The sequence below is a fragment of the Elgaria multicarinata genome, chromosome 9 (assembly GCF_023053635.1).
Source record: "Elgaria multicarinata webbii isolate HBS135686 ecotype San Diego chromosome 9, rElgMul1.1.pri, whole genome shotgun sequence".
Lineage (NCBI taxonomy): Eukaryota > Metazoa > Chordata > Lepidosauria > Squamata > Anguidae > Elgaria > Elgaria multicarinata.
In genome coordinates, this window is record NC_086179.1 from 35478909 (window position 1) to 35503489 (window position 24581).

Genomic DNA, 24581 nt, shown 5'->3' on the forward strand with positions numbered 1-24581 from the left:
TTAGGGTGGATTCCTGCATTGAGCAGGGGGTTGGACTCGATGGCCTTGTAGGCCCCTTCCCACTCTGCTATTCTATGATTCTATGATACGCTACCCCCCTCCCCCAGACACATGGCGAACAAATGGGAGCTTACTTTACTTGTAAAATGTGGAGCAGCCCTCAACGTTCATTTGAGAGAAAAGTTCATCTGATTCCTTTGGCAGGTGTGTGCCAAACATCTTTAGGGCTGGTTATGCAAATGTGCCAGGCAGTGCGCGTTGGAAACATTACACTTCTATCCAGAGCAGCTTACATGGAATTCCCAGGCAGTTTCCCATCCAGGCACTGACCAGGATCAGACCCCCTTAACTTTAACAATGCAGCACAGACTCTCGGACCATGTTCCAAAACAGGGTTGAGGCAGGATAAGCCAAAGGATGTGAGATGTGGTTTCAGGACTCAAAGGGAGCTGCAGCCCACAGTCACACATGAGCTCATGCATGACTCACCACATATTCAGAAGCGTTGGGGGTGACTGTAACAGCTATCGATTCCAACAGCTGCTACAGCCATTCATGAAGTTCCCCCTTCTAGCCCCTCCCTCGGTACTGCCACGGAACTCGTTTGATCAGCTCTCAAAGGTATTTTTCATACTAGAGCTCGATCTGGAAACATGTAAATTAATAATGAAGAACTAGAGCAATCCTGCAACGATCATGCACAAGTTCATTTTTATTTATTTATTTATTTATTTATTACATTTTTATGCCGCCCAATAGCCGAAGCTCTCTGGGCAGTTCAGAATGTCAGAATTTCTCTGACATTCTACTGCTCATCACCCCCGAAGTAGACCACTCGTGGGCAGATACTGGTGCAGATTATAATGCATGAGCCAACTCTTTGTCCTACTGTTAGGTAAAGCCAATTGTAATGAGCCAGTGTGGTGTAGTGGCTAAAGTGTTGGCCTGGGAGTCGGGAGATCTGGGTTCTAGTCCCCCCTTGGCCATGGAAACCCACTGGGTGACTTTGGGCCAGTCACAGACTCTCAGCCCAACCTACCTCACAGGGTTGTTGTTGTGAGGATAAATTGGAGAGGAGGGGTATTATGTACACCACCTTGGTTTCCTTGGTGGAAAAAAGGCAGGGGATAAATGCAAAAATAAATAAATAAACAAATAAATAAATAAATAAATAAATAAATGGGAAAATACAGTTTCCCACAGAGATGGGTCTTTGTCCTGGCTCTTAGTTTGCCTTGTATGACATTGAGTGAATAAAGGCAAGAACAAAACCTTTCTGTCAACAAGGGCTGGGGAAAATTAAGGCTGTTTCTACACCTGCCATTTCCCCCGGGATCATCCCTGTGCATGCAAATGCCACACAGGGTACCCTGGGAGCAGGCAGGGATGGTTCCTCCATTTTTCTGGGATAATCCTTAGGTGTAGAAAGGACCCAAGTGATCTCCCTCCCCCATCCAACTCTGTTTTGCTACAAAAAAGAGTGCCATTGTGCCTGGAACGATAGAATCTGGGCTAGTTTAACCTCCAGTTCATTGTAATAATGGTGGGTCTTTTATGATTAGCAATACTACTAATAATAATAGGGTTCCCCCCCCCCCCCCAAAAAAGTGGTACAAACTCCATTGATACCAAGGGAAAAGACTCTGCATCTCTGTGGACAAAACGAGGCACAGAGCATAGTGTGTCGAATAAAAGCGCTTGGATGTTACCCTTTATAAGAGGAGAGAACTGACAGGAAAATACTTCAGCGGAGGATAAGAGCAGGGCAGCTGTGTGCCTTAGTAACCCCGCTGAGTGTTTCCCTATCTCTTCCTTCAGCAGGGGGCAAAATGAAGAAGCTTCCATTTATTTGATAATAATTGAATCATAGGCGTTAATGATGGAAGAGAAATATTAGTTAGGGTCATCTGCTCCCTCCTGCCAGGATGGGACTCTGGGATGTTTTCTTTGGTGAATGGCGCTGTTCTAGTTTTAATTTTCTCAACTCAGAGTCTCATACTGTGCCCTTGAGAGGCTGTTCCACACTGCATTAAATCAATTAGTAACCATTAGGAGGATGCTTCTAGGTCTCTAATCACAGCTTCTCTTCCCTTTGCTTTTGCCCCCATTAGCTCTGGGCTTATTCTCTGTAGGATGTGTCACATATAGAATGTGGCCTGTTCAAATGCCATGTGGCTAGAAAATGGGGGCATCCACAATGGAAAGAGGCCATTGGGAGAACTGAGTGGTGAAAAGGGAAGATTTTTAAAAAGGGGATGAAAAGTCACCCCCTGCCCCGCAATGGGAATGGCGGAGGGAGCAACGCTTTCTGATAAGAGCTTTGTATTTGCATTCCATGCTGGTGGTTCGGGCCATGATCTCTTTTCCCTTTTTGCAAATTGGTGCTGCCGAATGGCTGGAGAGGTTTTCTGATCCATTGAGTCTGGCTGGTTTTGACAAGGGTGTAGAAATACTCTCTGCTGCACCCTTTGATTGTTCTAGGTCTGGATTTAAATGTCACATCCCGGTTTTCATGTATGACTCCATCTGTTAACGGAAGAAAGGGTTTTAGCTTTTGTTTCTGTTGTTAACGTCAAGACAATCTGTCCTATATTGAATAATGAAAGGGTTCTCTCTCTCTCTCCCCCGTCTCTTTCTATTTTCTGTCTCTGTAATTTATCTTTTTTATTTTCTCCTTTCTATAGCCTTTGTGAAATGAAATTCCAGGTCCTTTAAAGTTCATTTTCCTTCCTTCCTTCTACTCTCCATGACTTTATTTCCCATCATTGTTAGGGAATGACAGCCCTGGCTCTGACACTGCAAAGGAAATGAACAAGATTTGTTCCTACACATTCCAACTGCTCACATTATGCCATCAGATATTACTTCCCATTGGTTATAAACAAAAGGGAGAGTCTTTGAGCTCCATCAGACAAGTGTTTTATTGCATGCTCATTAGTGGGCACTCACAGATTTTTGCGGGTCCCTCTCATGACATGGCCAGCCTCCCTCACACACCCTGCCCCTTCTAGCTTCAGCTATGGGGCATTATATAAAATAAATAAATAAATAAATAAATAAATAAATAACCACCCCTTCTAGCCTTTTTTGTGTGTCAAAAGAACACCCCAGTAAATTCGACTTATTTTTTGAGAAGGAAGTTGCCTCTATCTCGTGCTGTGTGCAGGAGAAGCAGCGGGATCAAAATGGCCCAGTGAATGGGCCACATGCAAATTGTTTATTTCCTCTTTCGAAAGAGGAAGTAATGAGGGACAAATGTGCAGGCGGAGAAGCGATGGCAAGCAAACATGATTTGTGATGATGCTCTTTATCAACTTTCCCTGCTTTCCTTGACAGCCTCTGTCCATTTGTAGTGCCTCGGACATTTAGGGCAAATCCTCAATGATTGTAAGCACCCAAACTTGTAGGTTTACGATCACCCAGTGCAGGATGGGAGGAGTGGTGGAGGTGACCCTGGTTTCTAGTATTATGAGAGAGAGAGAGAGGTCTCTCTATCCACTTTCTCCATGCATAATTTTGTACACCTTATTCATGTTTCCCCTTGCTGTCCTTTTTTCTAAGCTAAACAATCCCGGCTGTTGAAATCTTTCCTCAGGGAAGTTGATCATTTTAGTTGCCCTTTTCTGCACTTTTCCCAACTCTATAATGTCCTTTTTAGGTGTGATGACTAGAACTGTATGCAATAGTCGAAGTGTGGTTACACCATAAATTTGTATAAGGGGAATACATTCTTGGTGGTTTTATGTTCAATTCCGTTCCTAATTATGCCCAACGTGGAATTTGCATTTTTTACAGTTGCTGTTCACTGGGTTGATATTTTCATCTATCTGTCCACCACAATCTCAAAATCTCTTTCTTGGTCAGTCACTACTAGTTCAGATCCCATCAGTGTATACATTTGGGATTTTTTTACCCCAACGTGCCTCACTTTACACTTGCTTACATTGAACTGCATTTGACATTTTGATGCCCGTTCTCCCAGTTTGGAGAGTCCCTTTTGGATCTCCTCACAATCCCATTTTGTTTTAAGCATCTACACAATTTCTTGTCATCAGCAAACCTGGCCACTTCATTGCTCACTCCTAATTCCAGATCATTTATGAATAAAATGAAAAGCATTGGTCCTAGTTCTCCCAAGATCCAGAGAAATATGAGCATTGTAGCAAGCTATTTGCCCACTGCTGTGTTTGTGAAACTCCACAGCACTTCTCCCTCCTCGAGAGAATGTAAGCACAAAATTCCCTTCCTCCCACTGTTTGGGAGGAAAATTCATGAGGGCTCATGTTCTCACAGATCTCTGAAATGGGGCAAAGGTCTTTTGAAGGTGACATCAGAGAATTCCAAAGATCTCAGAAATACTGCAATCACTACAACTGCGAAAGACAATTGCCAATTCTCTAAGTAATCTCATATGGGGCTGTAAGTATACAGTTAGACCCTAGTATTCCTGTTCCTTTTATTTCTCCCTGCTTTAGATTGGTTTATTTTCTTTGGGAGCCCATTCTGGCACTAATACCGTAATTAGGTGGAAAAAAAAATTTCATTGCTGCAAACTGAAGTTGATAAATGTAAAAGAATGTTAGGAAAGGTAACTGGGGAAAGAAACATCCACCTGCAAAAATATGTGTGATGGAAGGAATATAATCAGCCAGCTTTTGCTCAAGGGTTCATTGTGGGATCAGTAAAATTGAATTTTATTGCTCACTGATTTTGCCTTTTTTTGACATTTCCCCCCTTGTTTGGGACCTGCCTGCTTGTACCAACCTTTGACCTGGAAGTAAATCTGGAAGTAGATCACTAGATGTTTTGAATTTCAACTCCCAGCATTCTTGACCATTGGCCATGCTGGTAGGGGCTTCTGGGAGTTGAAGTCCAAACCATTTGAAGATATACCTTCTGCCCATCCCTGGCCTACAGCTCTGTTCGTTATACACATCAAAGATGGCCACAACTGCAGCAGCATAGTTTGTATTTGCTCTGCACTATAATGTGGAGGAATCCAGCCCTCAGTTCAGGGCATGTCCTAGAGCATGCTTGCCCAACCCGGCAACTTTCAGATGTTTTGGACTACAATTCCCATCAGCCCCAGAAGCATACCCAATGATCCGGGATGATGAGAGTTGTCGCCAGTTTGAGGAAGGCTGCCCTAACACATCATTCCAATAGTAACACCATATTGGATGCTTTGCATGAAAACTAGCAAAGTTCTGTGCTGGTATAACCAACTCCTGCATCAAGACAAGGTGAATTCTGTGGTTTGTATATATTATTCAAACACAGATATATACATAGATCTACAAATATTCTGCATTCTTTACTATGCTTCTGCTAGAGTTGCGGAGGACCCACGAGCCATGGAGAGCGTTGAAACATCCACCTCCCCCATGCCTAGAAAACATGCTCAGCTCCTCCTCTCAATTTCACCAGGCTTTACCTTTACACTTGCAATTCTATCTTCAAAAACTTAAGGACTAAAAATCCACTTTTCTTCTGGCCATAACAGCAACAGACAGAAAAAACAGCCTTATACTGACTCAATCCATCCAGCTGTTTATGGTTTCAGGTAGGTCTAGACCTAGCTGGGGTTGAATTTGGAACTTGCGACATGAAAAACATGAGCTCTGCCTCTGAGTTAATGTCCCCGGCTTCTTCAGTTCTGCAAAGTGATTGGGGGATGCACACAGCTCTGGCTATGATAGAATGCAAAACTAATCAAGAAACAGACCTTCCCAGAGCATCACTCCTACCCTTTGCGAAGATGGTTTTGTCCTTTGTAGAGAGGCATGGCAGAGCACCATTTTATAAGGAAATGGACTCGTTTAGACTTAGTGGAGGCTGGTAGCGCTGATGTCAGTGGGGCAGTGAATCCGCTATGTGTTTTAGTCAGAACCAGTTAGAACACTAAAGGAGCTATCCAAATGCATCAGAGCCACCAGCCTCCACTGATTAGACTTCACTGTCCCATTTTAGGAAATAAAAGAAAAGTCAAAGTGGAAGACAATGAGCTCCTTTAGACAGGGGAGGAAATCACATTTCCTTACTGTGGCTCTGCCTCCTGCTTCTCTTCCGCATTTGCAATGAGCTGAAATTACATGAGGAAGAGAGCAGCAACCATGTGTCCCATACAGTTCAATGGGAACAGCACCCACTAGTGGGCATTTTATAGAGTAACTGCACACAGCAGGAAATCCCGACAAATACTGACTTATTTCAGAAGAGTCGGATTTTCTGTGGCTTAATTTATGAAGCTAAAACTGGGAAATGGCGCTTGAGACGTGCAGGAGGCTGACAGTGTCTTCAAAATTAGCCACGAACATCCGTGAGTGACCAGTCATGAGCGTGCTATAAAGCACTCATTTAAAGCAGCTCAATGGTATACTCCCAGTAGCTTTCAATTATATTCCCAATAGGAAAACTATTAGTAAAGCCCAGGTTTTTGGAACAAATAGGACCTAACTGACCTTTTTTGCAAATCCAAATGTAATTGCCCAAGAACTGAGCAATGCTTGGAGGCTGAATTCTCAAAACAACTGTGTTTTTTATCTGCACCTTGATGTGGATTGTGCAGGTCAGATATTTCAGCCTCCTCTGAGCCCGCTCTGTAAATTGCCAGGGAATTTAGAACTCTTCAGATCTCATGGCCTGAAGCCTTTCTTTCTCTTCGACCCAATTATCTTATTGAACACAATGAGGTATTTATCCAAGAATATTTGGGAGGGGGGAAGGAAAATGTTCAGAATGCATATTTAAAGGCTGTTGGGTGAGCTCATAATTTCCCATCTGCTGGAGTGAGGGTGGGGCGTGGGGGTTTGTGTACGCTTCTTCGCTGCCAAGCCATCAAAAAGATTGAAATATGCCAGGTAATATTAATCATGTGAAATGTCAGCGTCTGGAATGAAAATGGGGTGGCGGGGGGGGGGGGGGAGAAACAGCCTGTGCTTTTGCAATGTGTGAGCGTACTTAGAGTTGATTAATTTCATTCATTGTCAAATAGTCACACACATTTATATAAGGAGACTTCAGTTGCTAAAGTGTCTGAAAAACCACCCCCCTCATGACAAATTCAACAAATTCACATTCACCGGCTAAGATAAAGAGAGGACTGTCTTGGGAGCTCATAGCCAACTTGTAAGGAATACTGTTGTTCTATTATGAATCAGTTGGGGACTTATTCATTTATTTACACAATTTATATACTGCTCTATTTCAATAAAATATCAGAGCTGTAAACAATACAAGGGAAATAATAATAATAATAATAGCAGCAGCAGCAGCAACAACAACAACAACAACAACAACAACAACAACATGGAATTAAAACTTTTAAAATCATATTGTGCCAATAAAACCTTGGATGCATCTCATAATCGGGGAAAGCGTGTTTAAATAAAAATGTCTTCAGCAGACGATGAAAATGGAAGCTGCCTGCCTGTTATCAAGAGGCAGGGAATCCTATAGAGAGGGAGGCAAGACACTGAAGGCTCTACTCCAAGTGGACTCCAATTTATTTATTTATTTATTTATTACATTTTTATACCGCCCAATAGCTGAAGCTCTCTGGGCGGTTCACAAAAATTAAAACCATAATAAAACAACCAACAGGTTAAAAGCACAAATACAAAATACAGTATAAAAAGCACAACCAGGATAAAAACCACGCAGCAAAATTGATATAAAATTAAAATAGAATTAAAACAGTAAAATTTAAATTTAAGTTAAAATTAAGTGTTAAAATACTGAGAGAATAAAAAGGTCTTCAGCTGGCGACGAAAGGAGTACAGTGTAGGTGCCAGGTGGACCTCTCTGGGGAGCTCATTCCACAACCGGGGTGCCACAGCAGAGAGAGCCCTCCTCCTAGTAGCCACCTGCCTCACTTCCTTTGGCTTGGGCTCACGGAGAAGGGCCCCTGTAGATGATCTTAAGGTCTGGGCAGGTACATACGGCAGGAGGCGTTCCTTCAAATAACCTGGCCCCAAACCGTTTAGGGCTTTAAATGTCAATACCAGCACTTTGAATCGGGCCCAGACCTGGATTGGTAGCCAATGAAGTTGTAAAAGGACTGGCGTAATGTGATCTCGCCGGACAGTCCCTGTTAGTAAACGGGCTGCCCTGTTTTGTACCAGCTGAAGCTTCCGGACCATTTTCAAAGGCAGCCCCATGTATAACGCATTGCAGTAATCCAAACGAGAGGTTATCAGAGCATGGATAACTGTAGCTAGGCTATCTCTGTCCAGATAAGGGCGTAGTTGGTATATCAACCTAAGCTGATAAAAGATGCTCTTTGCCACTGAGTTCACCTGTGCCTCAAGTGACAGTTCTGGATCCAAGAGCACCCCCAAACTACGGACCTGATCCTTTAGGGAGAGTGCAACCCCGTCCAGGACAGGGCAAACATCACCTCGCCAGACAGATGAACCACCCTCTAACAGTACCTCTGTCTTGTCTGGATTGAGGATCAGTTTGTTAGCCCTCATCCAGTCCATTACCGTGACCTCAAGGTCCATGTGGAACCACCATGAGTGCTCCATCCCATGACCTCAGTGTCCAGGCAGACTGGTAAAGGAGAAGATGCTGTCTCAGACAACCTGGTCCCAAGTTGTTTAGGGCTTTATACATTAAAACAGCTCCAAACAATAGTTGAGCTGCTGCGTTCTGCACTAGCTGCAGATTCCACACCAACCTTAAGGGACGAATCTATGTGATGCATCCCATCTTTGCAGAGATTCCTTGGGTAGCTGATATAGTCAGAGGTACTGGGGCTTTAGAGAGCTAGTGTAGTGCAGCAGTGAAGCATGCAATAAGAATATGCAATAGCTAAGAATGTGATGCCCCTGGGTAAAATGAGATGAAGGCCTATCAGCTGAAATTGAATCCTGATAAGACTGAGTCTTTGTAGGTGGACAGTTCCCATATCCACCTGTGCTGGGTGGGGTTGCACTCCCTCTTCAGGGATGTGCTCTTGGATTCATCTCTGCCACTGGAGGCCCAGGTGGCCTGGGTGTCGAAGCGTGGCTATTACCAGCTTCGGATGATACAGCAGCAACAACAATTCCTGGACAGGGATAGCCTGGCTACAATGATACCTGCTTTGGTAACCTCAAGACTAGACTACTATAATGCACTTAATGTTGAGATTGTTTCAGGAGCTGCAGCTAATGCATAATGCAGCAGCTAGATTGCTCAAAGGAGCTCCCTACCATGTACATATGACTCTTGTGCTATGACTGGCTGCCACTTAGCTACCGAGTCATTTTCACGGTTCTAAACAGCTCAGGACCAAGTTAGCTGAGAAACCGCCTTCTCTCCTATAAGCTGCCCAGCCTCTATGTTCTGAGGAGGAGGCCTTGCTGACCATATTGTGGGATATTGGTGTTCATTTGGCTGTGGAGTGGTGGAGGCCCTACTGTGGCATCCACCAATGGCAAATTGACTCCCTGTTACATCGGAACATAAGAAGCTGACTCATACTGAGTCAGACCTTTGGTCTATCTAGCCCAGTATTGTCCACTCTGACTGGCAGCAATAGCTCTCCAGGGGTTTAGGCAGAAGCTTTTCCCACCCTACCTCGAGATTTCAGGGATCAAACCTGGGACTTTCTGCATTCAAAGCAGGTGTTTGACCACTAAACTGGTGACTGAGATCAGGTAGGCTTCTAGTGTGAAGTGTTTCCATTGGCCGCTTAAGACACATTTGTTTGCCAAGGCATTTCCTGACTACTAGCATTGCCAGCTACCCCCTGGCTGTTTTAATGAGATTTTATTGTTTTATCCATTTTATTCAGTGGAGGCCAGTGGCTCCAATATCAGTGGGGCAGTGAATCAGCTCCAGGTTTCAGTTAGAACCAGTCAGAACTCTAAGAAGTTATCCAAGGTATATATATATTTATTGACTGGTTTTATTTTATTTTATATTATCTTTTTATCTTTGGGATTTTTTTAACTGAAAAGCAGTATATCTCTCAAATAAAAGGAATGAATAAGTAAAATCTAACTTTAGCGACAAACTTACTAGCTTAGGCAAACCACTAGTCTCAGACCTGCATCTGCAACATGAGAATAATAACAGTGACCTATCTTAAAGGGTTGTTCTCAAGATTACTGAGAAGAAGAATACTATTCCATCTTAAAGGGTTGTTAGAAATTCCTGAGAATTTAGCATGGGACTAACCATTCTGGAGTGCTTTAAACATGAATTAATATTATTTGAATTGCCTGGAAATCCTACCCCTGAGCAACAAGCCCTCCTTCTGGAAAGCATAAGGGTTGGATGTGATGAGCAGGAAAGGGTTTTCTACAATGGTACATTCCGCCTTTATGCACCGGTTGGATGGGAGCGGTTGAACATACAAATAATTCCCTAACTGCTGTAAGGAACAGCCACGAGGAAGCTAGGGCTGGTTAGCAGGTCTCCTTCAGTCCTGTATGGAACACTCACTCCCTTCCATAAAATGACACATTCATAGGCAGCAGTTACTTACATCTTGCCCGGACCACTTCATCTTCAAGAATTAAGAAATGGAGTCTGAGACACAAGTCAATCACATGAACCATCTTAAGGCCTTTTGTGTGAGAGTAGACTATATGAAAGGGATCATCTATCAGTGCTGCCTTTTAGTGATTGCTATGGACATGTTTTACTTCTTCACCGTCAAATCCCTCCCCCGCCTCCGCTCCACAAGACAGCCAGTGCAGTTCAATAGAGTGTTATACTTGAATCCAGAAGACCAGGGTTCTTAAAGAACTGTAGTCAAAGTGAGTACAAGGGAAGGTTTATAAAATCAACTTCAACATTATAATGTGCTATAGGCATGGTTATTATTAATAATTAACAAATATAGCAATCTCTCTGCCTTGAATTTTTAATAAACCCATCCATATAGCTTAGCTTGCAGCCTGGCGAGATGGAATCTACAAATGAGAGACATTGCTTAACATGTTCTACTACTCCTGTTTCTGGAAGGAACAGAACCCCAGAATTCAATGAAGTCATTGTAAAATGAGTTATGACGGTCTATTCATTTACTTTATGAATTTATATATCCCCACCCTTCACTGTAAAAACATTTTTGGGTCAGCTTACAGAAATTAAGTTAAAAACAACATATAGAAACAGATATAAAGACACAATGATAAAAAAAAAAGCAGCGGAGTAAAAGGAGCAATGAAAACACTTATACCACAGGTGAAAATTAAATACTTTGGAAAATGAACAGTTCTTCAGCTAACTCTGGAAAGGAATCCATTTTGGCTTTCCTGGGAGAGCATTCCATTAGCTGGCCACCAGAACCGAAAAGGCCCTGTCTCCAGTGGTTATCTGCCTCACTTCAGATGGTGTATGCACTGAGACCATGGTCTGTGAAGAGGATTATGGAAATGTACAGGCAGGCTATGACTGAACTCAGTGACTATGACCAGTACAGATCTCACAAATCCTCAAAGGAGTTCAGCTTGGAAGTTCAACCATGGTATCATTGCTACCACCAGACTTTTCTTTTTAGTTGTTACTATGGGAAACTTGGTTATACACCATGGTTTACTAGCTTCTGTTAGCACCCAAGGCCGTGGGAGGCCTTGAATCCAGGGGTATTAGGCAGAGATTCTCCTGAGCCCAGGACCAAGCTCTGGCCAAAAGAGAGAACTATAATGCCATGTACAGGTGTACATAAAAGTAGAAGTGTACATACAGCATATTGTGTTATTTTACATGTACAAAGTGGAGGCTGGTGGCTCTGATGTCAGTGGGCAGCGAATCTGCTCTGGGTTACAGTCAGAACCAGCCAGAACTTGAAAGGAAGTATCCACAACTGGAAAGCTCCTTTAGAATTCCGACTGGATCTGACTGAAACCAGGAGCAGATTTGCCGCCCCACTGACATCAGAGCCACCAGCCTCCACTGCATATACATCTATAACAGTAAACTGTCAATATGATGCAGACATGTTTGCAATTATATTTGATAAGCAGGGCCAGCATCTTGGGTAGGTATGGTTGGGTTCCTGATGAGGGCCCACACCCCAGCAGGGGCCCACTGACAAGTGCCCCCTGGAGTTGCTCCTCCTCTTCACCTTTGCAACTTGCTTGTTCCCCTGCCTCTCACTCTGGCCCAGACAACAGCAGTGCTGAGAAGGAGGAGCAGGAGACGCCACTGCCTACTTCCTTCACTGGTTCTCTGCCTGTCAAGCAAGCAAGTGGTCTCAAAGATGAGGGAGAGGATGAGGAGCATCAGCTGATGGTGAGAAGGGGGACCACTTGACAGGAGGCACATTGATGGTGTCTTGCCCAAGGACCCTCAAAAACCTGGGGACCTGCAGTGCTGATAAGTGTACATGGATAATCTCTGATCTCAACACCAGCTACTCAGTCAAAGCCTGTCTATGGAACCTGGGAGTCCAAGACTCTTTCCCTGCCTCTCTCTTTTGCACACAGTCATAAAATACAAAATATCTCTCAAGGGGAACATCATCCACAACTGCCTTTCTTTGTGTGAGGTTTGCTCTCATCCATTTGTAATCAGGCAAGGGGGAAGAAATCTGGGGCAAGGATCCCAAGCTGTGTGCTAAGAAAAAATAATATTGAAAAGAAAGGAAGAAAAAAAATGCCATCGGGCCAATTCCTTGAAATAATCTTTTGCTTTCCCAAACAACTTTCAATATATTATGATGATTATTATTTTAAAAAAAACACCCAACTACATAGAACCAGATTTGTCTAGCATTTTATGTTGGCCTACTGGTAATACTGTGTGCAATGTATGCAATAGAGTAAAATCATTTCATTTACTTCAATAGACCTTCAATAAGTCTACCAAAGGAAAACAAGAATGACTGGATCCCTCTCCAAAAACTTACTATGTTGCCTTTATTATTCTGAGTAGCTGATTGGGAGTATTGAGAATAAAGGATGCTGTACTGCATGAAAATAAATGTTTCTGAGCAATTAATATCACAGACCCAAGACCAGGCATATGGGGAACTAGGGCAATAATCAGTCCAAAACAAAACTGAGTATGATTTGAATTCCCTAATACAAAATTAGATTTCAAGAGCCAGTTCTACTATCAGATGCTCTAATATGTAAAATGCCCTCTAGCTCTTTCCATAATAAACAGTATTTCAATAGAAATCGAGAAAGCTCTGTCTCCTGAGAATTAATTAAAATGTGGCTGAAAATAAAATGCTCTCTAAGGATTTTATATTGCCTGGGGACAAGTGGCTTTGGGGGATGGGGGAATGGTAGTCTAATCCAAGTACCAAGCACGTGTCTATTTGTATGGGGTGTTGTGGTTTTTCAAAATCTCCATCTACCCATCCATTCATTTGCAGCTATGCATATTTCTAAGCAAAGCCCATCTTTACTACTCATGATCCAATGAGGAGAGATGGTTTACTGAAGGTACCAGGGAATGCAATTCACACAAGTATACTCAGTATGCCAGCCAAGTATTCTCCCTCTTCTCTCTCCATATACACACATTCATCTTTCATCCCCAAGTCCCAGACCTAGACAGTCACATCTTTCCCAGTTAAAGCCAAGTGATTTACCAGAACATGTATCATAGCTCTGATTAAATTACATTTACCTAATATACATGAATTATTAAAATGTAATTAAACAAACAAACACCCTATGGACACCAGAAAAGGGGGGAAAGGCGTTCACAAACCAATTATTTATCCTTATTGGGAAGATAGCTTATGGGCTTTTTTATATATATAAATATCTTTGCTTGATTTTTTATTTAAACATTCTGGCAATCTGGGAGGAGGGTGGGGGGAGAGGCATGAATGAGGAGATGCTGTGCTCACTCAGAGGAAGCAGCCTGGGCAACTGCAGCTATATGTGTACCCATCCTTTCCTTTGCAGCGTTTACCTTGAAGTTAATTTATTTTAGCAGAATGAACTTGCCATCTGCCCTTTTGTTGCGTTGGACATGGGCTGCAGTCGCCTCCTAGTTAGATTCTGCCTTCCCTCTAGCGAGCCTTGCCTAGCCACGGCTTAGTCTATGTTTGTAAGCACCGGAAAATATAGTAATAGTAATCTCTGACCATGGCAAAGAGGGCAAATGTAACGTGTGCACAGGCCTTGTACAAGGCGCACGGGGGTGGGGGTAGGGGTGGAGGATAAGCTGGGAAAAGCGGGGGAGAGGCGATAATGAATGGGTTTCTACGGGGCAACGAGGCGGCTGACTCTTTTACCTCGATCTTGTCGATCCTGTCTTTCAGCGCCCGGACGGCTTCCTCCAGCTCCTGGATCATGGCAGGCGAGTCCCAGGGCAGATCGCCCATGGTGTCTTGCCTGGGGACTCCCCAGACCGAGGGGCTGTCTTGGAAAGTGATCTCCAGCCCGTTCTCGCACTGGCTGAGCTTGCTGGTCAGCTCCCGGATGGTCTCCTGGTCCGTGCGGATCTGCTCTTTCTGCTGCTGGGCCGTCTGCCTGAGCTGCTCGGCCGTGCTTTGCAGGAAGAAGAGCTCCTCGCTGGCCGCCGCCGCTGCCGCCCCGGGGCTGTCGCCTTGTGGGCGGCCTTCCGACGGGCACTCGACGGTCAGCGGGGTGCACAGGAAGCGGCTGAAGAGCTGTTGGTGCTGCTGGGGCCGGGCGCTGGCCAGCAGGTCCAGCAGAGAGTCCTGGGGGCCGGCCGAGAAGCCCCCGTAGGAGCTCTCTCCAGCACCGTGGAGAGCGCCCAGCGTCTTGTCCGAGCCGGCGGCGGGCAGCAGGGCAGCGGCCGCGGCGTTGGAGCCATTGTCAGCACCTTGGAGAGCTCCGCCGCTGTTGGCCGCAGGGTAGACGCTCGCGATGATGCAAATGATTGCACCAAGGAAAGCCAGCATCCCTGCGGCCAGCAGCACTACCAGAAACTTCAGGGTGGCAGCTTCCAGGGGGGCAGAGGCCAAGAGAAATGGGGCAGCCCGAGGGTGGGCTGGGGGGCGGTGAGGAGGGAGGGGAGGGGGGGAAGCGGCACGCCGCGGCCGGGGAGAAGACGTCCGGGGAACCCGCCAGCCAGCGGCAGGGGAAGCTGGGAAGGGCTGCCGGAGAGGAGCCCTCGCTGCCTTCTGCCACTTGGACCAGCGCTGTTGATTATATCTTGATTGGAGGGAGAAGACGGGGACGTCACCGGCTCTTCCCCTCTGGGCCCCTCCGCTCCTTCCTCGTAACCCTTTCCATGCCGGGAGGACGGAGGGGACCTGGTTGTGCGCCGCCTTGAAGTAGCATCGGCATCAGCATCCTCATCATCAGAGCGGATGTGGTTTCAAAAGGGGGGGGGAGAACGAGGGGGGGAAGAGAAAGAGAAAGTAAAGACTATCCGAGCTGCGGCTCCAATCGCATTGATAAAGCCTCTTCTGCAGTGAAGGATGGAAGGGAAAGTTTCCACGCTGTCTGGAATAATTTCCCGTCAAATTCACATACAAAGGGAGTATAATAATGATTTAGAAGCTGGCCCTGAACTGGCCAACGTGGAGGCATTGAGTTGCAGCCAGGGTTAGACCTGCTTAGGGTAGACCCTATCACCCCCCAAATTGGGTTCAGCACCTTGGATAGCTCCTTTAGAGTTCTGATTGAAACCCAGAGCGGATTCACTGCCCCCATGAAATAAGAGCCACCAGCTTCCACTGCCTATTGAAATGACTGAGACTTAAGTTAGGCTAAAAGTGGATACACAAGCCATTGAGAGTTGGTGTGAAAGACAAAGTCCACAGTGACTCCACTGTGCAACACTTATTCTGTCTATGCTTTAATAATTTTATAATTGACAATGCTTTCTGATTAACTGGGGCAGAAATTAGGCTGGCAGATCTATGATTTCCTTGATTCCCCCCTCCCCCACCACCACACTTACAAAAAAAGGGGGGTATATGTCAACTAATGTACCTTCCACTCCTCCAGTAAAGAGGCCAATAAATCAACAATAAATTAGCAATACATTTATATTTTTGCTAAATGACCCAAAATGTTCTCATTAGAATTCTTGGGTGAATACATCTGGACTGGTGTAAGTTAACTATATTGGCACCCTTTTGCATTTGTTCTCTCCTTCAAATTTGTGGCATGAATTTTATTTGAAGCCCTACAACACTGTGTTTGGTCCCTCAACCTTCTGAAGTTGATTTAGAGGACCATGAGGGGCTGCGGAGAAGAAATTGCATCACACTCCCACTGACGGAAGCATTCTGTTAGTGGAGCAACATTAGTGGAATTCCATCTTGGCCTTTTTATATACAACCAGGTATTGTTTTTACCTTAAGTACAGATTTATTTAATTCTTGATTTTATCTGTTTATGCTGAAACCTTGTGATAGCCTAAACTATTACATAATAAAGACTACACAATAAAGACTGAAGAGTTCTATCTTGGAATATCTCTGTAGTGTCTTTCTCACATCTTCCAAATTCTCCCCTCAAATAGTATTCTTCTCAAAAGCTTTTAATTGTTGGCTGAGTTTCCTGACTAAATTGATGAGTGAATGTGTGAACCGAATGGATCCACATTAGTGTACTCTCCCATAATGATGTGATTGTTTCTTCCTGAAGCCAAATAACCAGACAGCCCACAAAGAGCAACATGAAAAATATAGAGACTGAACTCATTGTCAGTTGACTCTTGATGTGGCTGAGTGATGAAGCTACCAGCTGATTCCTTCACCATGTGTCCACCTGCAATGTAAATCCATTCAACCCACTCCTTGGTATACACTTGTTCTGCTCCCAGAATATGCACCAGCAGAAACTTGTGTTCCTTGCCTTCCCCCCCCCACTTTTTCCTTACTTTTATTGGTGTTCTGAAATTTTTATGTTCACAAAGGGTACACAACTTTTTTGGCCCTGAGGGCTGCATCCAGAGCTGGCTGAGATTCAGGTGCAACACATGTGAGCATACATACACATATGTGCACACAACCCCCTCCTCACCTCTCCCCTCCTTGCCTGCTTGTTGTGCACCCCTGGTTTGGATGATCAGGTCCCGAAAGGAGGAAGTGATCATATATTTAACCATCTCTACAAATAACAAAATATCTTACTAGATTTAGCATTTTCTTTGGGGGAATAATTTTTAAATTTACATTTCACTGAACTGCCCTATACTTCTGCCCCTCCCCATGTGCCATTTTTAAATGGCAAGAATGTGTATGTAAAAACATAAGAAGAGCCATGCTGAATCAGATCAAAGGTCCAATCACAGAAGTGGGGCATGGTTAATACTGGGGGTCAGGACTATGAGGTATTTGTTTCCTTGGAGAAGAATGTTTAAAGTGAACAGATTGGGAAAGAATGGAGGAACTAGATGTTGCATTCCCAGCAAGTCCCAATAACAAATGAGAGGTCCTCACAGTCAGTTTGAACAGGGACCGTAACACATGCCTGCACAGCCTGAAAGTGAAGTCTTCATGGGAGGAAATGCTACAGGGACTAGTCCAGGTGCTACAGGGACCAAAGCTGACCTGAAAGCCCAGTTGGGATGGACCCATTTGGAGCTGACCAAGGAGGTCTATGAACAAGTAGCCAATGAGTTTAGATTGTGGTATGCTGCATTCAGTAGCTGAGGATTATGATGCCTTGACAGCAGCAATAAGAGTGAAGAACTGGAGGAAAAGATACAGGAATGGAGAAGATGCCATGAAAAGAATCTGCAGGAATTAAAAGAAAAGACCATGCAGCCCACTGTGGTAGTTAGTAGGTTGGAGACAAATCAGCAGCCACCTAGAAACACTGATGAAGAAAAGCCTTTTGTAGATTTCTTTACCCCATAAAGGCAGTGAGTAGGTTCAGGCTCCTGTAGCTGCCATACCCTAGGAGTACACAGCCCCTGCACTGGGAGTAATCCAGATGCCCACAACTTATAGAGGAAAAGCAGATTGAGAAATCTACCTGTCTGAATTTATAACCTTCCCTGCTAGAACTGGTTGGGATAATGGAAGGAAACTGTAATTGCTGGCAGCTGGGTAGAGTGGATAGGCTTTGCTGATTTGGCAAAGTCAACCTCTGGATAAAAACGTGTGCAAGGCCTTAGATGGCTCAGATCTACAGCTTGGACCAGGGCATGAACCAGACCAGACCAAATCAGGAACCAGTTCAAGAGTATGAAGAGGAAGGCATCCTTTGCAGAATGAACACAAGGATGGAGATCTTTGAGTTGGGCACACTAAGATCCTAGCATCACAAGGCAGAAGATGCTTGGCAAGGTTAACTTCATCAAGAAAGTATGTGATTGGAAGTTCTGTGTGCTCTTCATGGTTATGTGGCTACAGGTCCTTTGCAAAGCAGTGGTACTCACTATTGAAATGGTCTCTCCCTCTCTCCAGGCAAAGAGACCCACAGCTCAGCAAGAAAAAGGTGCTGTCGGTGAGCATACAACCACGGCCATCCTTACTTTGAATAAGGATGTAACTCTCTAGCGAAGTACTCCATATGCGAGATTGGCTAGAAGTTCTTGAGCAGAACAAAAACAAACTGAGGTGAACTGACAAGGATAAAAGATCTAGTAGTGGGTAAAAGTGCCGTTTAAAGGAGCTGGCACAAACTTGGCCACAAAAGAGAGGACCGACCATTTAAGAAGGAAAGCCAGGATGAGGAGAATGACATCCCATTGGGAAGTAACTTACCTTGAGTAGAGAAATTGGTGTGGTGGTGGTGTTTTTTAGAACAAAGGCTGCAATTCTGAACATGTTAATTAGCAGGCCATACCGAGCTTGCTGAGAGGGGAAGCAGGGCCATTCCATGATGAAAGAGTTAATCTATCTATCTATTTATTTATTGCATTTCTATACCATGCAATTGCCAAAGCTCTCTGGGTGGTTCACAAAAATCAAAACCCTAAAGTACAATTTAAAGTATAAAACTTAAACCACAATGTAAAAACACAATATAAAAGTACAACCAGAATAAAACCCTCAACATTCCTCTTTCCTTGTGTGTCATGTCTTTTTAGATTATAAACATGCAGCCAGGGACTTTCTTGTTTTATTGATTATATGTAAGACACCCACATTTTAGTGTTGTTGTGGCCCCAGAGGAAAAAAACATCACTTGGTTATGCAAAGGCACCAATATCCTTTCATCTTAAAGAATTAACTAAAGAATGGAGACAGTGGTCCAGGCAAGAGGATGCCCAAAATATATGTCTGTCTTCTTGTAAACATCTTAAGAGAATAATGGTTTTATATAGGGGATAAACATTGGGTTGGATCTAGACTTAGTCATACTTAGAGTAGACCCATTGAAATCAATGAGACTTAATTTAGTCATGACTAACTTAAGTCCCTTTGATTTCCATGGGTTGGAGCCATATTTAAGTGTAACTGGGCTGGCCAAAGTAGACTTCCTGCCCCCTCCTTCTCATGGCAGGCCCCTCCAGCCATCTAAAAATGCTATGGAGTCAGGAACTACTCCTGCCAAATGGGGAATGATGTGGGGCCAACACCAAGTAATGGGGGGAGAGACCTTCCATACGTGGAACCCTTCTTTTCATGGAAGGCAGACCCTGGATTCAGCCCAAGTCCTTCTAAGCATCACTCATTTTGGATCCAACCCAAAGTTTCTCTTTTGCTAATGTTGATTATTGCCTCTGATGGGCTGAATGGGAAAAGGAGTTTTATCTAGAGGGAGAAGTGTTTATTACTGTTGTTGGAAAACTGATTGCAAGAATTCAGAGTGCTTGATGGGAGGAGAAATGCCTTTGTAAATAATTAATAAATCATGCTGAGTACTTTAATTTGTGTGCGTGAGCGCATGTATCTGTCCATTTTATATTTTTCCAGGAAGACCTGTATAGGGTGATCATATTTTGGAAACCAAAAAGGAGGACAACATGGCCGCTTCCAAGGGGGCATGCCCACCAATATGTCCAGCTCCCAATAGGGCGTGCCCACCAACATGTCCAGCCCCCAAGGGGGCGTGCCCACCCAAACATGGCCTTTTGCTTAACAAAAGACCTTAACCAGCAGGGTTTAAGGTGTCTTCTGAACAGGCCCACAATCTTGCAAAGGGCATTGTGGTCATATCAAACTCTGACAAACAAAAGGGGAAAGGCAACATCGAGGGGGCGGGGAGGTTTGACCTGTGAAAGGAAAGGCTCTAAGGGATGGTGAAATAGCTCTGAATTCACAAAATCAGACCCAAAGTGAACACGGCTAAGCTGAGCTTTCTCAAAAGTGGTAAAGAGGCAGATGCACACATCCTCAAATGATGTTTTAAGATACCCCTTGAGATAGGGTGACCATGTGAAAACTACGAGAGGGCTTCTGTATCTTTAACAATTGTATTGAAAAGGGGAATTCAGAAGGTGTTATTTGTACACATGCAGCATCTGGTGAAATTCCTCCCCTGTTTGTATCTGGTCAATCTATTATAGCGCCTGCAGCTTTAACTGTTGTGATGAAGAAGGAATTTCACCAGGTGTGGCTTGCATACAAATGACACCTGCTGAAATTCTCTTTTCTCTACAACTGTTAAAGGTACAGGAGCCCTGTCCTTCTGTTCTCACAGTCACCCTACGAGATATCAAAGCCCTGCCCTCTTTTTCATATGGTCACCCTACAAAAACGTTAGTATTTGTACACTCAAGTCATGGGTGCACTTTGATTTAGCTCCTTGCTGTGCGGTGCTGGCATCTAAAAAGAAAAGTTGAGTGTTTTCAATATTTGGTTTCACACAGTCAGGTTTTTGCAAGCCTCCAAACTGCTAAGGACCTCTGGTAACTTAAAGATGTCCTCCCGGGGGGGAAAGACACACTTGGAGCCATTGTAGGCTGTAACTTCTGCCTACTGGAGCCCATTCCTCAGTTAAACCCAAGCAAGGCAGGGGTCCCCAACTTCGTGCCAGTTACCAAGGGCCCTGGTCAGCAAAGCCTGCTGAGTGGAAGCAGTAGGAAGGGAGTTTCAAAACAGGTTCCCCCAGAAATGAAAATAGATCCATTCAGATTTTTTTCCCTATGGAATGAACTCAGTTCTTTAGGGGAAGACATGGATGACAAGCAGCCAACTGTACTCTTGTATAAGGTTTGGGCATTATTAATAGAGCAAAGGCAGCACCAATTACTGATGCCAACTCCTGAGCAAAGGCAGGTCTTGAGAGAAGCATGTGCAGCAGTATAGGGATGCCCGGTTCCCCCATGGACATCCTCAAGTGAACAAGAAGCTTCAGTGTAATGTTCAGAGGATGCCCCCCTGACAGGGCTACAGTGGGAACCAGGATACTTAGCCCAGCCAACAGCAAAAGTAAGTATAGGCAGTGCAGGTGCACAATTGTTGCCAAAGGGAGAATCTAAAGTGTCAGAAAGAGACTTCCCAAAGCAGCAAACAGAAATCCAGACTCTCCTTAAAACCCTCGCCAATGGAGGAAGCAATAGTCTTAACTGCCAAAGAAACCTCTCCCAGAAATGCACAAGGGAAATTTCCCCTCAGCCAGAGAAGTTGAGGCTTCACTTCCTAAGCCAAGTGAGTGCATGAAAGGGCCAGTTTTTAAAGATCCCCCAGTTCGAGTGAGCAAACCCAGTCTAAAGTTTCTGCCATGCCAAATTGTAAACAAAATCCTGTGGCTTGTTTAGAAGTAGATATTACGAATATAAAGCCTGTCAAGGAATGCTGTGTGGCACAGAAAGAACATTCTCAAGAAACACTACTGCTTTAAAGCGCTTTAAAGCACTTTGAAAATGTTTTGAAAACAGTATATGGGGTGTGTCCTGGGCCCCAACAGTTGTCAAAACTGTTATAAAGTGCTTTAAAGCAGTAGTGTAGATCCTGCCTTTGTCTCTTAAAATGGTGGTAAAGTCTAGTAAATAACTCCTTGTATTTGTTAATCAGATTTTGCTTCCTAATAAATAGTCTACTTTAAAGGTAGAGCTTCCAACTGCAGGAAGTGTCTACCTGAAACACAAATTAAGTTTAAAAATTAATTCTGTGCCTAGCGTGACCAGATACAAAAGAGGGCAGGGCTCCTGCAGCTTTTATTGTTGCGATGAAGAGGGAATTTCACCAGGTGCTGCATGCATACAAATGACACCTGTGGAAATTCCCCTTTCAATACAACTGGCAAGCAAGAAGCCTAGTGGTCTCAGCAGGAGCCTTTCCTCTGGGAGGAGAGGCTCAGTGATTTCAGCAGCAGTGTGGCACCTCTCCCCCAGGTGGTGGTAAAGGCACCCAGCAATTTCAGCATCATGGCCCCATGCCTCTGGGCAGTGGGGACGCTTGGACTCTTCAAAACTGATGGTACTTACAGTTGAGTGTTTCTATAGGCATTTGCTGTAAATAAGAAACCACATAGGTGGTAGCAATGCTGAAGAAAAATCCCCCCACCCAAACAAAAGGAGCAACTCCTTAACTCCTAACAGAGCAGTTCCCAGACAAAGAAATCAGAATGCAATTAGTAACAGCTGACTGCAGTGTAACAAACATTAGGGGTGAGAGGAAGACTGTACCCAAGAGGTGGACCTGGTTGTGGGTGTATCTGCTGAGGGTGAAGGTTTAGGGAATTTGGCCTGAGGTAAAAAGTCATTAAGAAGCTTGCAGCAGCAGCCATGTTTCTCAAGTCCTTCAGACAGAATTGTCACCAAGCAATCTCAAAACCCCCAAAGTAAATATTAGTATTCCCTCATGTCTGGGATTTTTACTCTCTCCCCCGCCCCATTCCACAGTTCAGTCTTTAATCTCTCTCCTCACTCTCAGGCACCCACCCCACCTCCATGTCCCTTTTCAAGAAAAACCTCTGCCACAAATCACCCATTAGATGCACTGCTCCCTCACAGTAAAATTAACTGAAAGGAAACAAAAGCCATGGGTTCCCCCAGTCTAGAGTCTTCAGCTACAGAAGGGGAAGGGGTCCATTCCCCCCTCCTTCCCATAAGCAGAGTTAAAGGGGATTGAGGACTGGCGCTGTTGCTCAGTAGCAATGCACCTACTTTGCAGGAGAAAATCAGCTTTGGAAGAACCAGTTCCCCCACAATTAAATATATATGCCACCTTGTCACATTACAGAACACCGAAAAGCTCAAGGCTGAAAATTCCTGCTCAGGAGCAAAAGGGTGAAGACTAGAGGGGTCTACTCAAGTGAAGGAAGAACCACCTGTGAATACTAACGAGCCAGACTCAATTCAGCTGCAGCTACAGAGCCACAGTGCATATAATCTCTCAGTATTCCCAGTTCCTTAGTTAGGTAGAGAGTTTGCAGAGGGGAGAAACTCAAAAAAGAACCAGTTCTCTCATGGCTTTCCGTCCTTCCTGAGAGCAGCGCAAAGGCCCAAGTGGCACTATGGGGGTAATTGGGCCACACGAAGCAATGAGCCTTCTGTCTTATCTGTGTTTCACCTGCTAGTAAGAGTGCCTTCTCGCTTAGCCTGGACTGTTTCAATCTGCAGCTTTGCTGGTAAGGATTTGCCATCGGGGACTGTGGTGACTGGATTAGGCCAGAGACTCACCTGGAAGTGGCTGATAAAAGAACCAGCCCTGCCATGGGCTTCTTTTCTGGGAGCAGCACAAGGGACCAACTGGCAGCATGAGGTTTACTGGGCCACACGAAAAACACCCAGCCCTCTGCCTCAGCTGCATTTTACCTGATAGCAACAGTGCCTTTTTGCTTCTCCAAGCTCTATTTGGTGCCTGGCCTGCTTACCTGGACTGTTTCAATCAACAGCCTGCTAGTAAAAATTTACTGCTGGAGACTGTGTGGTGGCTGGATTGGGCCAGAGTCTCAGCTGGAAGAGGCTCATGAAAGAACCAGCCCTACTGTGCCTTCCTGGGAGCAACACAAGGGACCAACTGGCAGCATGAGGCTTACTGGGCCACACAAGAAAGCTAGCCCTTCAGCTGTGTTTTACCTGGTAGTAAGAGTGCCTTCTCGTTTGGCCTGCTTGCTTATCTGGACTGTTTCAATCTGCAGCTGGCTAGTAAGGGGTTGTTGCTGGGGACTGTGTGGTGGCTGGATTGGGCCAAAGCCTCACCTGGAAGAGGCTCATGGAAGTACCAGCCCTGCCGTGGCTTTCCTTTCTTCCAGCAACACAAGGGCCCAACTGGCAGCATGGGGCTGATTGGGCCACACAAAATGCCTCACCCTCTGCCTTAGCTGCTTTACCTGCCAGCAAGAGTGCCTTCTTGCTTCTCCAAGCTCTGCTTGGTGGCCAGCCTGCCTACCTGGACTGTTTCAATCTGCAGCTTTGCTGGTAAGGGTTTGCTGCTGGGGACTGTGTGGTGGATGGACTGGGCCAGAGCCTCACCTGGAAGAGGCTCATAAACATCCAAACCTATGGGGAGGGGGCTTGCCTGGCTTGTTCCAAATGTGGGGCAAGGTGCCATCTTGGGGGCAAGCTGGGCATTTCTCTCCCCCTTCTTTCTCGCTTTTCTTATTAATTCATTCTCTCTCTCTCTTAGGGTGACCATATGAAAAGGAGGACAGGGCTCCTGTATTTTTAACAGTTGTAGAGAAAAGGGAATTTCAGCAGGTATCATTTGTATGCATTCAACATCTGGTGAAATTCCCTCTTCATCGCAATAGTTAAAGCTGCAGGTGCCCTCCTCTCTTTTGTATCTGGTCAAGAGGGCAGGACTCCTGCAGCTTTAACTGTTATGATGAAGGCAAAATTTCACCAGGTGGTACATG

At 44.8% G+C, this 24581-nt stretch overlaps 1 protein-coding gene across 1 annotated transcript in view; it reads right to left on the reverse strand.

The window, feature by feature from the left end:
• Positions 1-14894, reverse strand: part of NPTXR (neuronal pentraxin receptor) — a 29768-nt gene extending 14874 nt beyond the window's left edge. Inside the window, exon 1 of the mRNA XM_063133534.1 lies at positions 14195-14894. Coding sequence (XP_062989604.1) covers positions 14195-14827 — 633 coding nt within the window. The 5' untranslated portion in view covers positions 14828-14894. The remainder of the gene's footprint in view (positions 1-14194) is intronic.
• Between the last annotated feature and the right edge of the window lie 9687 nt (positions 14895-24581).